Raw genomic sequence first — 17,205 nt, 5'->3', positions numbered from 1 at the left:
TCCAGTTGCATCAGCAGCTATGTTGGACTTGTTCCTTAACAAAGCAGGGAATGAGCAAATGAACAAACCTCCCTGCCCCTGGAAACAGCAGTAAATGCAACCAGAGTCAGCATGCAAAGATGATTATTATTACTATTATTATTATTGTTATTATTATTATTTAATGAGTAATATAATAATTATTATATGATTATAAAAATTGGTGTGTTTTTGCTGCTGAGACTTCAAGAAGGACCTGTAATTCCAGCTACAAATGTACTAAATTTGCGTTTTCCTGGTATATAGAAAGGGGATTCAGGGTCTGACAGGCCACTGGTACCATTTCCCTGGGCAGGATGGGAGCCATGGGCCTTTGATTGCTGAGCGATGATGGCCAAGTTCTTCACTCTGTGCAGACTCAGCATCTTCCCCTCTGAGGAAAATCAGATTTCTCAGAAAATCAGTGGAGAAGATGTTGCTTTCTCTTGCAAACTCCTTGTTACGATGGTGTTTTCTCAGTGAAGCAGCCTCCTTTGAAGCTGCTTCCAGATGAGTCGGTCTGGGCTGCAGGCTGGGGAGGGATGATGCTGTGTTATTTAAGAAGGAGCAGTTCTTCAGGGAAAGAAGTGGCATTTTGATGTAATTGTCAAAAAGTTTGAAAGCTGAACCAAGTCATACATGCAATTATCTGGCAGCTTCACTTGGTGTTTCCAGGCCAAGGTTTCTGGGAGTCATCTCAGCTGATCACATAGTCACTGGGCTTGTCCTTTCCTTTTTTTGGGGGGAGGCTGGAAGTGTCCTTTTGGACCATTTCAGATTGAAACTTTAATCCCAGAGAGGCAAAACAGACCCTTCCCAGAAACGCCATATGAATGAACCCAGCAAAATACAGTGATTCTTCCTCTGAAGGAAGGAATCTGATCTGCTTTCTCTTGCAGCATCATCTCTTGGGAGGTGTCGGTGGTGGCCATCTGAGACACAGTTGCTCCAAACCTACCTGCCGTCAAAAAGCATTTGTATTTTAGTCATTTAAAAGCTGGAAAGCAATAAAAACTTCACAGCAGCATTCATATTTCTGGCTTTGCACTGATTGTCAAGAGATAAAAGTGTGTGGGTTTTTTCATTCAGTTTATATTACATTATGGCTTGTGTTTGCTCTTCTGTGGCTGGTCTCAAAACTTCCACGCTGGTTTCAGCATAAAGGATCTCCATTTCTCCCCACAACTTTCATCTCCCATTTAAAGAGAGAACAAGTGAGACCCATCATTCCCACGTGGTGTCTGATGGCAGAATACAGAATCTGCATGGCAAGGTTGCTTAGCTCTGAAAAAATCAGCATTGAGTAATTCCTCAGTTACAATTATTGATTGTTGTGGAGGATCCGAAGTGAGGAGAGCTGAGGGGGCGTTGCTTTCTACACATTAAATATTCTGTGTAAACTGTTTATGGTTGAAGGAGGTAATTGATAGTAAGCTCTAGCAAAAACCCTTCCAGGGATCAGTTCTCTTTTTTAATATGGAAACTGAGTATTGCATGACAGTAACTCAGTAGATAATAGGATAAGAATTGACTTTCAAACGAGTTTTCTCAGCACAATGCAGAGTGAGGAAAAGTCAAGAAAATATGTAAGGAATAAAAATGTAAAGTAGGATCTGTACATTTGCAGTTTGTTGTAGACTGCAAAATTTTTTTTTTCCTTCCGTTGAACATTAGTGATACAGAACAAAACCTGATACTAACATAGTAAATCCATGGTGATAACAACAGTCATGATTTTAATCTTCCCGGCACTTGCTCTGGATACATTAATCTATAGATGTGTTTGTTCGCATTTTAAGAGATATTTTGACATATCAAATAATCTGATTTTGTTCCATTTCTTGGTAAACATTCTGGTAAACAGGTCAGAAGATGTGTTCCATATTCTGATGTTTGCGTATTCTGATCAGAGGGTTGCCATTAATAATGCATTAAGAAGCATTTGTTTCTGTTGATCATTCATTGGAAAGCAATCTTTATTACAAACATTGTGGTAATAGAGCAGTTCCTGGGAGCCAGCACAGCCTGTGTTAGTTGAGAAGTAAAATAAGAAATGCCATTAATAATATTGTAGAAAAAAACCAATGTGTTGGATGTGAACGTAGCAGTGAGGATTTATGGCAGATCATTAGCTCCAGAGCCCCCATCTCAGGAATGTGTCTCGGTGGCACATGATGCTGTTGCAGGTGTGTGTCCCTTTCCTGTCCCATCTGTGCTTGTCACTGCCTGCCCAGTAGCAGTTGCTGGGTGCTGCAAAATAATCTGTGCTGGAGCAAGCACCCCCCCAAACCCCTTCTTGAGGCACTTTGGATACTCATACTTTGCATACTCAAGGATGCAACCGACACAAAATAAATCTGTTTTGAGACCTAGACACTGGTTTGCATCCTCTTTTTAAAGTAAAAGCAGTGTTTTACAAATGATCACGATACATCAGTAGTAAATACAGGGCACTTGTGAGGATAAGGTGTGGTCTTGTGGTGAGTCTTTCCTGGGAACTGTAAAAAAGCCCTACAAAAACCTGATGTGCTTTGGCCATTGGCATGTTTGTAATGCCAGGTTTTCAACTCCCATCAAATGCTGGGGAGGAAATGCTGTTTCTGAGGATTCAAACTCAAACTTTACATCTAAAAACAAACCCCAAAACTTTAATGCCCAAGTCCCTGCTTTGTGGGGACCCCACCGAGGATGTGGCCAAAAATGCTGAGACCGTGTAACCTGGTGCATGATCAATTAGAGCAAGTTTCAAGGGCTTTTTAACCACTTTTCTCAGTCCATTCTCTTGACAGGTACAGGATTTTGAATCCCTGCACTTCTTACCCTACAGTCACCCCAACCTATATAGAGATGTAGATATTTACTAATATTCATAATTAAGTAATATTGTTTCACAACTCTGGCTTTGAGAATTCCTGTGGGTTTTCCTGATCTCTCTGCTCACTCTGCCTTCTCTGCCAATGTATCATCACTTTCATTATTGACACTATTTCCTTTTACTGATTAGTTTTTCCTAATTAAAAATGTAGAAATAGAAATAGAGTAGCTTTCAGACATACAGTATCTATATCCTTTATAGTATAAAACTATATTTGAAAATAGTAATAATATTGAATCAGAAAAAATACAAGTGCTTTTAAGTTTCAGAAGTAGCTTGAGATTTGGATGTCTCATTCAATGGGTGCCTTATTTGATATGCCCTGCCTGTGGTTGTCCAGCATTTCCTCCAGAGTTAATACCATTAATTATCTCAAGCTGAGCACCCAAAGGACTATTTTCTTCTGCACATCTAGAATCTTTTCAGTTGCCTGGAGTTCAAAACTGAGTTAATTCCAAGAGTTGGTGGGGTTTTGGTGGGGTTTTTTTCCTCTTTAATATGCCCAGAATTGTTGCAGACTAAGCCCCTGCGGGAATTTCTGCCTGTACATTGCTGTATGTATGTGTGCATGTGTATAAGATAATAGAGAGTGACTGGCTACAATACGTGTGTTTAAGCTACTCAGCTGAAAATTACTTAGCATTAAAATCCACGGGGAATAGCAAGACTTCTAAATTAGGAAAGCACATGTCAGTCAGGGTGTGGAAATGAGTCCTTGTACAAGAGTAGCTTTCAATAAGAAAGATGAGTATTGGTCCCATGAGTCCATCAGTCCTAGTTTGGCCACTCTGTATTGGCTTTGACTATTTCTCTAGAAGCAAGCGTTGCCTTTTTTCCTCTCTTTTGTTCCATTGTGCAGTTATGTATGTCTCATGGGCCAGCTACCAAGAGACACCCTGCTGTGCTGTGACAAATGAAAGCATTTTCAACCGTAAACAAAGTATTGTGGAATTGAAAAGAAACATGGACAATAATGAGTTCTGGACAGTTTGTAATGGTTTAAATTTATTTTTTATATGTGTGTATATATATGTTATTATATTATTATTATATTTTTATTATATATGTATATGTTTTATATGTGTTTGTGATGTGTAGTGACACTGGAACTCAGAAAAATTGGCTGATTTGACCTAAGGATGAAATGAGCAGAATGCCGTAGAGTAAATGAGGGACTTCGGGAATTATGGCATTTGTCTACTTGTCAGGTGTGGTCTAGTCCATCAATATATATTTTTGCGTAATTAAAACATGTATTTTAGTAGTGTTTAAATTACTTGGAGTCTGTCCTGTCTTAAAGAATAGAATAGAATAAGTTGAATCCTGTTGACTGTCAAGCTTTTTTGTTCCTGGTGTTTCTATACTTTATTTTAATTTAAAAAAATAGAGTTAGTGTGGAAAAACTGTATGGTTACAGGTGATTGATTTTTCATCAGTGACACTGTGCAGAAGAGCTTAGCAGAGTGGTGGAATATTCTCAAAATTTGAATTTGGGCTGTATGGGCTGACTTAGTTAATTCAGGATTTTTAGGTCTTTTTTGTTGGCTGCCAGAGATCTGATGTTTAAAATCATTATCTTGATTGATGAGTCAGGGTATGTCAGAACATTTTCTAAGGGTTTATTTTATTGTTCCCAAATTGAAATGCTCAAATCATAACTGAGAAGAGCAGAGGGCTAAGCAGGGATCACGGGAAATGGGATCTCTAATAAGATAGATGAACTGACCTGCTATTCACCTGCAAAGGGTGTTGTCCATCCACATGACAAAACAATCAATATCCTTTCTTGGGATCTGAAACTGCCTTGTCTCTAAAGTAGTAATGGGATCTCCCTCTAGATAAGACCAGTAAATTAATAAATACATGCAAGACATGACCACAGGACTCACATACCTGTGGTTTGGGTTTGTCCTGCAGGTAGTTGCCGCCCCATTTCTGGCTGCCTCCTATTCATCTTCATCCTGCACATCCATAAAGACCCTGTGGGAGTTTGGGAAGTATTTAGGAGTATCTTATCTGGGAAGTGAAATTGGATTTCTTCTCTGTCCCAGAGTCACAGCGGTGTGTCAGGTCTGACCTGAGACCAGTGCCATATTTTACACCCTTTCCATTGCCTTTAGTTCATTGCCCATTTCCAATTAGTCTATTTCCATTGCCAAAGTCCATTGCCTTTACTGACTTCTTGTTTAGGCAGTTCTGCTTTTCCAGGTTTTGCTTCTTGTTCCATCTCCTGAAAAACAGGGTATTTTCAGTTTAAAATAGAAAAATGGAGGTAAATTCGTCTAAAAAATGTATGCCTACAATCAACACACAGTAGTTGCAAAGGAAATTCTGATTGCAGCCAGCAGCAGGGTCCCCACTGAGAACCATCTGTAAAGCAAACACAAAAGAAATGCAAAACTATTGTTGTGCTATTCCTTATTAAAAAAAATAACTAAGCATTTCCCTTATTTTTATTGCAGTATAGATGCACAGATATGTCGGTCTCCTGCTTGCCTTAGCAGTGGGGTGTTGCACCTGTGTGAGCTGAAGGAGAACCAACATCATTTTTACCTCTCTCTTACAGAGTATTTCTTAGCGATTTATGCTGCCATCAGTCCATACCAGACATTTGCTTTCTCCTTAAGATTGAGTATCAGCCCAGCTCACATTTATCTGGAGTACTGGCTATGCAGCTGGCTTGACACGTTAATTTAATTTGTGCTTCTCGATTCATACTCTTTCTTTTACAATCAAATATCGGGAAAGGTTACAATTAATCAGGGCACGGAAAGAGAAGCTGGCAAGGCTAATGATGTATTACTGAGTTTTGTTTGCTCTGCAGAGGAATTATTGAGGTCCTTGTGCTTCAGAAAACTATTATTAGTAAGTAAAAATTATCAAAGGAAAGCAACCTGCACTCATCTCCGATTTTGCAGTCTGTCTTTCTAACACTTTTCTTAAGGGTTCTTAAAAAAGAAGCATTTTATCAACATTTTTTTGGCTGTGTGGCTGTCCTGGGGGAAAATCTGTTTTCGTGGAGCATTGGGGGGTTCAAACCCTCCATTTGAGGCTGGCAGATGATACTCAGTGTGCATGAAGGCCTCTTCCAGATGCTAATGCTAATAGCATGTCCATCCCTGAGGGGAAAGGGCTCTGCTGCTTCTTGCTTAGCCAAGGGACCACGGGGAATCCCTGCAGAAAAAAAATACAGGCTGATGGACTTCACGTGGTTTGCACTTCCTAATTGAAAATTAACTAATTGCTGATTGTTTAAAAAGTAAACACATTGCTGGGCTGAGGTGGATGATGAACACTGAGCCCCTCCTGATGGAGTATTTACAGCCCAGCCACGGGCTTGAGCAGCAGCAAGGTGTGCAGAAGAAACACTTGCAGGCTTCCGGGGCTGGTTCATGCTGCTGCTGGACACAGGTGTTTTCCTTGGGTTAGTGGGAGACAGCATCTGGCTGCTGAAATACTCTAATTAAAAAAAATAAGGCTTATGTAGCTATGGTACACAATCATTAAAAACTCCATTTCAAAGGAAAAGTAGCCATCTCACTTTATTTATTCAACTTACTAAATGTATAAGGTTATTGCATGTTCTTATGCATGACAAAATGCTGCAGACCTTTGCTCAGCGTTAGTCTGTGTAATTTCCGAGATTACAAGGCAAAATTTCCCTTGTTTTTAAACTAAAAGAAGAGCTAATGGGATGAGAAGAAAAAAGTAGCTCTGACGTTTTCACTGGGAGCAGAAGGGTCTGGCTCTCTGTAAGTCAGGCATGAGCACACTTCTCTCTTATCTGGTGCATTGACTGGATTACTCTTATTTAGATACTTTAAGACATGGAATAGAATTAACTTTAGGATTGAAGGTGTCCTTTTTTCCTTTTGTTCCAACTGCCTTGGGTATTGCATGCTGTAAGTGCAAAAATTTGTTCTATGAGGCTAATTGGATAAATCTGGACTTCCAGCTTTTCAGTTCATCAGTCCCCCTGAGTGTACCCTGATCGCACATAGAGGAGAGGAACAACCCACCACAACCCCAAGGAGGGGCCAAGTGTTTGAGACTGAGCAGAAAGAGCAACCTGTCATCTCTGAACGTGACTTCAGGAGGAGGAGCTGGGCAAGGCTTTAATTTTTTGTTTGAGGGCTATTGCTGGAAATCCTGCCCAGAGCACAGATGCCCTCATGGGAGGACCTGAATGGGATCCCATAATAGTACTGCCACCCTCTCACTCCAGGGTAGAGCTGTAGGATTCCTCTCACTGGAAAAATACTTCCATTTGTGACCAGGAGGAAGCTCAATGATGGTGCTGTATCTGATAGAGCAGATTTGCTTTGCTGGTCTGTGTCTCACACCTTGCACAGGCAGCATCTTGGATGCAGGGAGTTTTCTCTGCGTGTGGGGATCTGGTCTGTTGTGGGAGGTCATGCATGAAATGTGGACCAGTCCAGGAGTCCACGGCACTGTGAATTATTTCTGTACATAGAAAGGAGTGAAATGAAAAGGAGCCAAGTCTGGCATAGACCTAACAGGCAGGGTGTGCTGATTAGCCTGTAATTCCATTTGTTAGGCTCTAGAGTAAACAGCATTAAGTGGAAGATGCAGTGATTGTTCTGGTAGCACCCTTTCAGCCTTACATCTGTTTCTGAGGGAGCTGTGTTGTGACTGTTCAGCAGCCACCTTTCTTGGGCAGAAGCTTGAATAACACAGATCTTGCCATTATAAAAGGTTTTGACTGGATTTATCTACAGACCATAGCTGACAGATTTCTCCACTATCTTGACTCCTTCCCCATTCCCCAATAGCACAGCTGGGACCAGCACTGCTGTGGGTTACTCAGCCATTGCTGGTAGGAGAGGTGGTACAATAATCTGATTTTCCCCACCAGTGTTGTGTTTTCCTCCAGTAAATCTCCTGTCCATATTTTTTTTCCACATGCCTTTAGTAACAAAGTCCTTTATTCTTGTGCCACAGTTGGACCAATGGGTTGGAGGAGCCCCTCAGCATTACAGCGCTGAGCTGATTACAGACTTCTTTCCTGGTTAAGAGTAGACTTGCTTTTGGTGTCATGCCATCACACTTGTTAAATTCTTTGTTGCCACTGAAAGGCTACTTCCTTCAAATCTCCCATTTATAACTGCAAAATGAATGTGCTCCATCATTTCAGCATAAGGATAAGTGAAGTCTTTCCTCAGAAAAAACAAACAAACAAACACAAAAAAAAACCCTAATTTAAGCTACATAATGATGCATCTTATTTTTCCTTCCTCCAGAGCTAGCTCAAGCTCACTGCTGTCAACAGGAACTGTTGTTAGGACAAGCTCCTCCAGCCCACCTCATGTTGAGTATCACCTGGTGCCACGTATGCGGTGTTGAGATCATAGAATGGTTTGGGTTGGAAGGGACAGGCAGAGCACATGCGAGCAGAAGACAGACATCCTGGTTGTGCTCAATCCCACAAAAATAGCAGCAAATTCTGAACACACCTCATTTCCTTTCATTCTGTGAGGGCGAGTGCAGAGGAGCTGGACTGAGAAGTGGCATTTGCTGACAGACCTGGCACCATCAGGGGTGTGTTGGAAGCTGTCAGGAGGAATTAAGTTGAGGGTGAGCACCCTGGCATGGGGAGGATGGGGTGAGGATGCCCCAGGGACAGCAGCCCTACAGCCACTTACCTCCCTTTACTAAATGCAAGCAATTCCCCACTTGTCTGTAGGATGTGTTCCTAATTAATCCCATTAGGAAATTATGATTCCTTAATGACATCAAGAGGCTTACTGTTCTGCATGACAGAGAATGGACAGGTGCCTGAATTAACTTTTTTTTTTTTTAGTAAAATGCATTTTGTGCTCTTGTTAGAAATTTCCTAACCTCCATATTGTATACAGACCAGCTGGTGCCCTGGGGAACCAGAGAGGTCCAGCCTTTCTCTTTCAAAAAGCTTAGCTCTCTAAGGCTTATCAATTTGTTTTAGGAATAAGAGGTACCATTCTTATTTATTGATTTGTCTGGGATATTTTCTACTTCCGCATCTGATTAAATGAGTTTGGTTTTTTTTTATCAATAAAGTTATGGCACAGAGATTAAATAGTCTCTCCTTCTTGAAGTCTAAGGAGCAGCACCTCGTTAGGGACTGAGCCCCAGGGCTCCTTAGAAGCCAGGAGCAGGTGGTTTCATGGCTTGGTGGCCCTAAGCCTGCCTCCTCGGGCAGCTAAGAAAAACAAGTAGCATCCTTCCCATTCTTTGGGTGACAACAGGGGAAATGAAGTTTCCTTGTGGTTGCTGTGCGTATTAATTACAGTTCTTTTGAGGGACCACAACAGGTAGACAGGTCAGCTTTGCTTTGCAGTGAAATGGAGACCTAGTTGACTGATGAAATAAAGCAGCAGTGCACAGTGTTTGTTCTTAATACCCCTAAGGGCTGGCCAAGGCTTTTCTCTTTTTGGTAGCACCAAGAGGCTGTCTGCAGAGCCTGTGCCAGGTGGCCATGGGGCAAGTCCTACCTCACTCCCATGGGACTGCCACCATCAGCCAGGTTTCTCACTCACCTTTCACAGGCACAGCCCCACAAGGGATGTTCTCCAGCCACTGAGATGTGTAGCATTTGTGCATTTGCCCGCATGACTGAACCCATCCAACCGTTGCTGTGTGAGCTGCCAGTATTACTCCCTGTCTCTCCTGCTATACCTTCATGGTCGATTTAAGCTGATCTAAGCGTGAGCTGCCGTCAAAAGAGGGGAGCAAGTGCCACTGCCCAGGCCTCAGACACCATCCCCATGCGAAAACATGGCCTTGGCACCAGGCTTGAGGATAAAACCTTCTCCTGGGAAGGTCCCCCTGGGCCAAGTTTCACTTTTACTTCTGGCTGCATTCATATTAAAAACAAGAGAGTGCAACGTATCAGAGAGCAATTTAAAACCAAAAGAATAATAATATGTTGACTGAATCTCCTGTGTGTTTTTACAAAGGCACTATACAGTATGCTGGATCATGTGCTTTTATTTGTCTGCTGTTGGTGGGGACTCCAGAGGACTTCAAGCCTCCAACAGCTGCATTAGGGTGCAAGTCCTGCGGGAAACCCTGCAAGTACTGGCACTGATCAGATGAAGAAGTACATGTCTAGAGCTGACAGTTTAAAATGTGGCTCAAACAGGCCTCATAGATTCACATCCCAGAGGGTGAGTGAAATCAATCCCGTGCCATTGATCTGCAGCCTGCTGTGATTTGAGGAGTCCTGCAGATGAGCAGTGAATATGAGCCACTACCTGAGCTGTTTGTTGTTTCTGTTTGAGCCTTGAAATTAAATAATCTTTGCCCAGAGACCAACGTCGAGGGCATTGGGTCAGGCTGGAAACACCTCCAGAAGCATCATAAGGTACCCAACATGCCACTGACATTAAAGAGCTCACACTGTTGTGAGTGGGAAAAGGACTAGATGGCAAGGCAATGGTAAGAGGTTTCAGGAGAGAAAAATCCCAGAGTTAACAGAGGTGGGAGAGGTGGTGAAAAGGCAGGAGATTTGGAAGGAGTTCAGAGAATGGGAGCAAAGTCAGAGGGAGATGTGGAAGATGAGAGCTGTGAAGAAAGGTCAGCAGGAGCACGTCTGCTCCATCTAAAGAAAATACACACAAGGGAGACATAATCACTGACAAACACACAGGAGGGACTTACAAAGCAGCCAGCAATCAATTTTCAAATAATGGACCTGATCTTTAAATAAACTAGTAAAAGGGAGTGAGGGTGGGATAAACACCAGATTTATCATCCCATCTTTTTCTGCAGCAGCAGCAACGCAGCTGTATTTTTTTTCCTTGAACTTCGCCCCTCCACCTTCTGAATCATAAAGTCAGGGCAGCACATTTACAGCTCAGTCTCCCCCACAATACAAGAGTTTTTCTAGAGCTGCAGGCCTCCTCACCCAGCTGCTATACCAGGCAAATGCTTACCAAGCCCTGCTTGAAATGGCCACAAGATCAAGGCTGAGGGGTATTTTGAGACAGCAGAAAGCAGGCAGAGGACTTTATCAGGACAGTATTTCAGTGAAAAACAACAGGAACACTATCTGTTTCTGTGAGGCCAGGAATTTCTCCTTGCCTTACGCAGCAGGTTTCTGGAGTCCTTCAGAAAGTCAGTTCTGAACTGGCCTTAGTAGAACCGTTAGGATCCACTTTGTTGTAAGGTGGGACCCACCAAACGCAAGGATTAATCCAGATTGTGAGTGCACTGGCTATTTCCTATGCCAACAGAGTGAGCAAATACCTTCATCTCTTCTGGTTTGCATTTCATGCCTCCTTCCACTTTGTCTCTGAAACCTTTCTTGCCCCAGCTATCTGCCAGTGCTCCCTGTGTGCTATGCAGTGCCTCCTGCTGCCTTCTCCAGGCTCCTCAGAAGAGGTGAAGCAGATGGGAGGAAGACAAACAAACCTGCTCTTGTCAGGAAAGAATAACTAAATAGCTGATACAAATGCTCATTTTCTGTACAGTAAGTGCTGTAACAATTAGCATTACCAGGCAGCCAGGTCAATGCAGGTCTCTCCAGTGATACGTGAGCTGGGAAGTTCAGGTTTCCTCTACCAGCCTCCAGTTCCTTGCTTGCATAATGTTGGAAGGACTCCTCTCCATTCAGCACACTGCCTGCAGAAAGACTGAAGGAGCTGATCCTTCCTCCTGGACCTTTGAAGGAGCAGGTGTCATGAATCCCACCTGAGTCTGCTGTCTGGGAGCCCGCAAGCAGCACCCATCCAGCCGTATCCTGTCGTCTTTGGGCATGCGGCTCTCACAGCAAAACATTGCTCTTGGAGGGAGAAGTCACACCATGTAAATATGGGGATTATAGCAGCTGCTACCTGATACTGGTTTTAGGCAGGACTTAGTATTTAGGAATGCAGATGAAGGCCCTTAGACCAGGTTGGAATTAGATATGAACTCTCCGTTTGTTTGCATGACTGAAACAGCATAGAGATAAATCCCCCTGGTGCTGCTCAGGGCTGGGAGCTTCCATGGGCTGCAACTTGCAGCACAAGCAGATGGCAGAAAGAGGAGCAGAAAGTAGGACCTGGGGCTTTCTGTCCTGGGACTAGAAACATTTCCTTGTTTCTTAAAGTATTATGGACAGGTATAGATTAGAGACGGGGTTGATTTCTTAAATCTTAGATCCCGTGAGAGAAGGTCAGATAAATGCTTTCCTTGCATAGATCTCAAAGACAGTGTGTGTGAAGTTCAAACAGGTATTTGGCTACTAAGATCAAAAATTATGCAGCAGAAACAATAGATGCAGGTTGCAACAAAGTGTAAGGATTTAATTTTTTTCCCTTGTGTTTCCCTGTGACTTCTCCAGATTTTTTCACCATGTTCGGAAAGAAGAAGAAAAGGCTTGAAATTTCTGGGCCCTCAAACTTCGAGCATCGGGTTCACACTGGCTTTGACCACCGGGAGCAGAAGTTCACGGGACTGCCTCAGCAGTGGCACAGCTTGCTTGCAGACACAGCAAACAGGCCAAAGCCTATGGTGGATCCCTCATGCATCACTCCTATCCAGCTGGCGCCTATGAAGGTACCGTGCAAAGTCATCTTGGGATTTCCTCACCTGCCGTTAATTGTGTGTAGCGTTAATGAAGTAGTACCAGTAAGTGGCTGTCCCGGGAGACAGGCATGGCTGGGGAGTGTGCAAGTGCAGCAAGGGCTGCAAATCCAAATATTTAATAGTTGAGCTGCAAGGAAAAAGAGTTGTATGTATAAAACTTGGATGAATGTCCCAGAAGAGCGTGAGTCACATGTCTTGCAGGGACCGTGCCTTCAGGTTCCCAGGCTGCAGAAGCCACAAGTCCCAGTGGAGGCCCAGAACGATGCTCTTCTGCAGCATAAAGCTCCTTGATAATTAATTTAAGAATGTTGCTTTAGGCAAAGGCAGTTAGGAGCAAGGGAGAGAGGGAAAAGTACATCAAAGGAAGAAAATTAAATTGCTTGTTTAGCTGAGCAAGGAGCACAGGGAGGGATCTCGTTGCCACTCGCCACTGCCTGGAGGGGATGACACGGGTGATGGAGCTGAGCTTCTCGCCAGGTGGCAAAACAGCCCCAAGTTGTCCTGGAAGGTTCAGCCTGGACAGTTGGGGAGAAAACTTGGCTCAGAGGGTAGAGCAGCACTGGGCAGGGCACCACAGCGGCTCTGGGATCCCCATCCTTGGAGGCCCAGGATTCCAGCAGACAATTTTTCCCTGATTTAGCAGCATTTCTGGAATTGCACATCCTTTCACCCAGCAAACAGCACGTATGTGCTGGTGGTAGCCTATACCCTGCTTGCCATGTATATCTTGCAGCTGCAAAGTGAATTTAGAATTTCATTTTCATGTGGATTTTTCTGCAGCAAAAGAAAATCAGATAATCCACAGAGCACAGGCCCTGTATTTGTATTTGATAAGTGCTCTTTGCTAAATATACATTTACTGCCTGCTCCTGAAGGATACTCATTGCTTGCTGATCAGGATTGCTGGGTGTTGCTACAGGACAAGGAGGATAAAACAGAAGTCTTGATTTTTTGCTGTAATAAAATATCTTTGTGTATAACAGAGGCCCAGAATAATGAGGAAAAAAAGTAGGCAAGCTGTTTCCTGCTGGAGGAGGAGCTCAGCTTTGTTCGACAGCCCTTCTTAACACCAAAAATATCCCTGGATGTTTTGACATGTATGCATAAAGATGTTTTAAAAAGAAAAAAGAAATCTGCTTCCTGTCTTACAGCAGTGCCATCTCTTTTCTGCAGTTCTGGAGCCATAAATCTATAAGCCTAAAAAGTTCTAAGCCTGCAGATGGACGTGAGCATAGCTTGGTTCATGTGCAGACTCCCATTGGAGCAATACACAGTGCAGGGGGTAAAGGATCAGGCCCCAAATGAGCAATTTGCTTGAGGGATCTGCAGAGAAGGTTTTCTGCTTGAGGGGAGGATGTGAATTTGGAAGCAGACTACCTAAACTGCAGTTAATTGCATGCCACCACTCCAAAGGGGTAGTTGGAAATGGGGTTAAGACTGAAGGGTTCAAGAAGTTGTCCCTTTGCCCTTCGGTTACTTTCCCTGTTAGACACTAAATTACAGCCTATTGAAATCATCCTCCGTAACAGCTCTAGAAAAAACAGGTTAATTTTAATAGCAGTTAGGAGGCATTGACTGTCATCTTGAGAATTTGCTTTTGACTCTATTGCAAGACTCCATTTTATTGTACATTTAATAAGAATTAACATGCCTTGTTCTGATGTTACTGAACTTATGGAGAGAAACTGAGTTTTGGGCACTTTAAGAATATTTCATGTTGCTAAACTAATTCAGCGTAGTCATTTCATTTAGACAATTTTTTTATGTGTGTACATGCACCAGCACTTTTGGTGCTGTCGAAAGGTTATTTAGGTACAGAGTGAGTATTGCAGATTTGAAGTACACTTGCAGTTCATGAAGATAGGAACCAAAGACTCTGGGATTTCAATATTGTTTACAACTTTTCTCTTTTGCACCCAGCAATTGATAGTTTAATTAACACACTTGTGAATGCTCTGAGGTATAGCAGAAGATTTGTAATTGTGTCCTGAGTCACAGTATTAAGTTGGGCTGAGGCATTTGGCCAGTTAGTTCATGCTGTGGTTTCAGGTCCTAACAGCAGCTCTGTTCCTGCACTCCTGTATGTATTCTCTGTTTAATTAATGCAGTATTGACTACCTGTACAGTGTGAGGGAGGGGTGTCCCTGATAATAGGTGCTCCTTTGTGACTAAAGAATAGGAAAGATAGTAGAGGCAGAAGACTTTGAGAGCACAAGTTCTTGTTTTTGAGGCAGAACTGGTGTTTGCTTGCTTTGGACTTCACTCAAAGCTGAAGCAGAGGAAAGGAAGGATTTTTTTCTTGACTCCTTGAAGTTTTGTAGCTTTCTTGTTGAGTGGTGTTTGCTTGTTTCTCGAGTCTACAAAGCAGATAGGATCTGATGATGTGTAGTGTAGCCCCTTGGGAAAAAACAGTAAATGAAAAATATTGTCACTGCTCTATCTATATTCAAAGGCAGCAGCAGTGATGATAAAAAGGCAGTGCCCTGGGCTCCAAAATATCCGGGGGGATGTTAGTGCCCTGCCTCTGCCTTGGCTGGCATGAAAGGCTCCTGGTGCTTTTGTACAAGGGTGACAGTGGCTTGTCATGGTGATATCAGCGTTGGAATCCAAACCTGAGCTGACGGTGCAAATTCATTCATTTCAAGTGCGGGAAGAGACAATAATGGGATTCCCCGTCTCGGTGTGAGTGACCCAGATACCAGCTGAGTATTGTGTGTTTCAGATGCTAACAGCAGTCAGTAAAATGCAGCAGAAAATATCATGAAAAACAGAAGGTGACGGTGATCTTGATCGGTTTGGGGTGTGGAGACAAAGGGGGTTGAAAAAAGGCTGATTTTTCACTGAAAATATCTCTGCATGAAAAATGGGAACTGTCTGTGTCTTCCTGTACTTAAAACAGGCTTTATGAAGTCTGAGATCCTGATGCCAGACTTCTCATTCCTTTTGCTTGAGGACTTTATAGGTGTCCTGTGCATACCTGGACCTCATGGTTTGCGTGTTTGCCCTCAGCAAACAATGTGCTTTGCCTGTCATCACCGTTATGCTACACTGGAGCTTCAGTTTGTTGCCACCCTTTGATTTTTTGAAAGCTTCAGAATCAATAACTAAGCAGATGCATTATACTGAGGCAGCAAAGCTTCATGGTTTCTCCACTCTTCTCAAAATATTACGAAAACAAACACCAGAACCCTTAATTTGGGGGATTTTAGCCAAAAGAGATTAGCAGTGGCTTTTTAAAGATGCTCTGTTAAGATGCTTGAATGTCTGCTGCTGTCGGTGGGAAAAGGCTGGGACTGAAGGCTTGTTAAAATCCCTCCTTGTGTTTCCCTGGACCACAAACAACTGAGTGTCCTCACTTCTGTCAAGTTACTGAGGGAAAAAATGTAATTTGTTTCTGAAAAAACAGTACACGGGTTATTTTTCAATTGTCTGTGCTGGTACATGGGTGAAGCCTCCATCACTTTGCTTTTCTTGATGGTTTGGGTAATCTCACCCATCCACATCAGCAGCAACATCAAGGTGCCCGAGTTGAGGCGGGCTTTTCCTTGAGCAAGAGAGGGGTGACTGTGAGTTTTTGGATGGCCAAATATATTGAGAGGACTGAAACCTTCCTGCTGGGACTACTGCATGTCCTTCTCCCCAGAGCACACTGCAGTAAATCCAGCCATTCCCATGTGGTGGAATTCCACATTTCCTGAATTTTCTCCCCATTTTCTTCCCTTGAAAACACAGTTTGTAAGGGGATGAGAACTTCTGTAGCCCTGTGATATCTGACATGCTCTGAAATAAGCATTAGCACAGTTTGGCCATGCAGAGGGGTTCAGGCAGCAAAGGCAAACGAGATCCTCAGCTTGACATCAATGCTGTATTGTCAGCAAAATGAAAGGAATGTCTGCTGTGACATGTGGGTTGAGCTGCTTTAAGAGTAGAGAAAACATCATCCTTTCCATCACTTCACCAAAATGCACTGAAATGCCCCACGGCTGGGCTGAGATGCTCATAATTTGAGATGCATATTACTTGTGTAATTTACCTGGTGTCCTACAATGTGTAGGTGTTGCAGGGTAGAGCCTTTCTGTCAGGGACAGACCACTGGCTCGCTGCCTTTTCTCTCTCTCTTTCATCCTCATGTTTCAGTGGTCTGATCTGTATGGTTTGTCTTACTAGTTTTGTGTATTTGTCTTGATTCTGCCTCTCAAACCTTGATCCCAATCCTGGCAAGTTAACTGCAGTTTATAAAACTTTTCCAAATTTCTACTGCTGTATTTCAGCCTCTTTACTACACAGGTAAAAAATAATCAGAAAATGAGTTCCTGATCATGGCCCTTTTAATAGCTGTGACATGAAAATTAAAGCTTCTGTTTACTGTCTGGTGACAGAAAAAAAAGCAGATCTTTCTCTTCCCCATCCTTTCTGGCCTCTTGAAGTATTTCCAGCAATGAAATTCAAGCCTCATGTAAGGTGTTTTTTTTTCCCCTACATTTACATGCTTTCCTTGCTTAGATGGAGCACATGGAGTGTTTGCACAGCACTGCTGAGTGGCCAAAGGAGAGGAGGTGAGCCCCAGTGTCCTTGTCTGGGCCTGAGCAGTCAGAAATGTCCATGTCTTCCTAGATAGCTCCAGCCCTCTCCTCTCACTGGAATTGCACAGGGGAAATGCCTGACAAAGAAAAGGGGAATTTAGAAATAAAGATCTGTAAAAGGCTTTGCCCACTACTTGGGGGCAGATGGACAGAGCGGTT

General features: G+C 43.0%; 1 protein-coding gene across 1 annotated transcript in view; it reads left to right on the top strand.

Annotated features, from left to right (window-relative positions):
- The first annotated feature begins 8,457 nt into the window (after nucleotides 1-8,457).
- Nucleotides 8,458-17,205, top strand: part of PAK7 (p21 protein (Cdc42/Rac)-activated kinase 7) — a 42,740-nt gene continuing 33,992 nt past the window's right edge. Inside the window, exons 1-2 of the mRNA XM_010007146.1 lie at nucleotides 8,458-8,488; nucleotides 12,219-12,433. Coding sequence (XP_010005448.1) covers nucleotides 12,230-12,433 — 204 coding nt within the window. The 5' untranslated portion in view covers nucleotides 8,458-8,488; nucleotides 12,219-12,229. The remainder of the gene's footprint in view (nucleotides 8,489-12,218; nucleotides 12,434-17,205) is intronic.

The sequence above is a fragment of the Chaetura pelagica genome, unplaced genomic scaffold (genome assembly GCF_000747805.2).
Source record: "Chaetura pelagica isolate M959 unplaced genomic scaffold, ChaPel_1.0 scaffold111, whole genome shotgun sequence".
Taxonomy (NCBI): Eukaryota; Metazoa; Chordata; class Aves; order Apodiformes; family Apodidae; genus Chaetura; species Chaetura pelagica.
The sequence above is the reverse complement of the archived record's forward strand: the minus strand, read 5'-3'. Positions and strand labels throughout refer to the sequence as shown.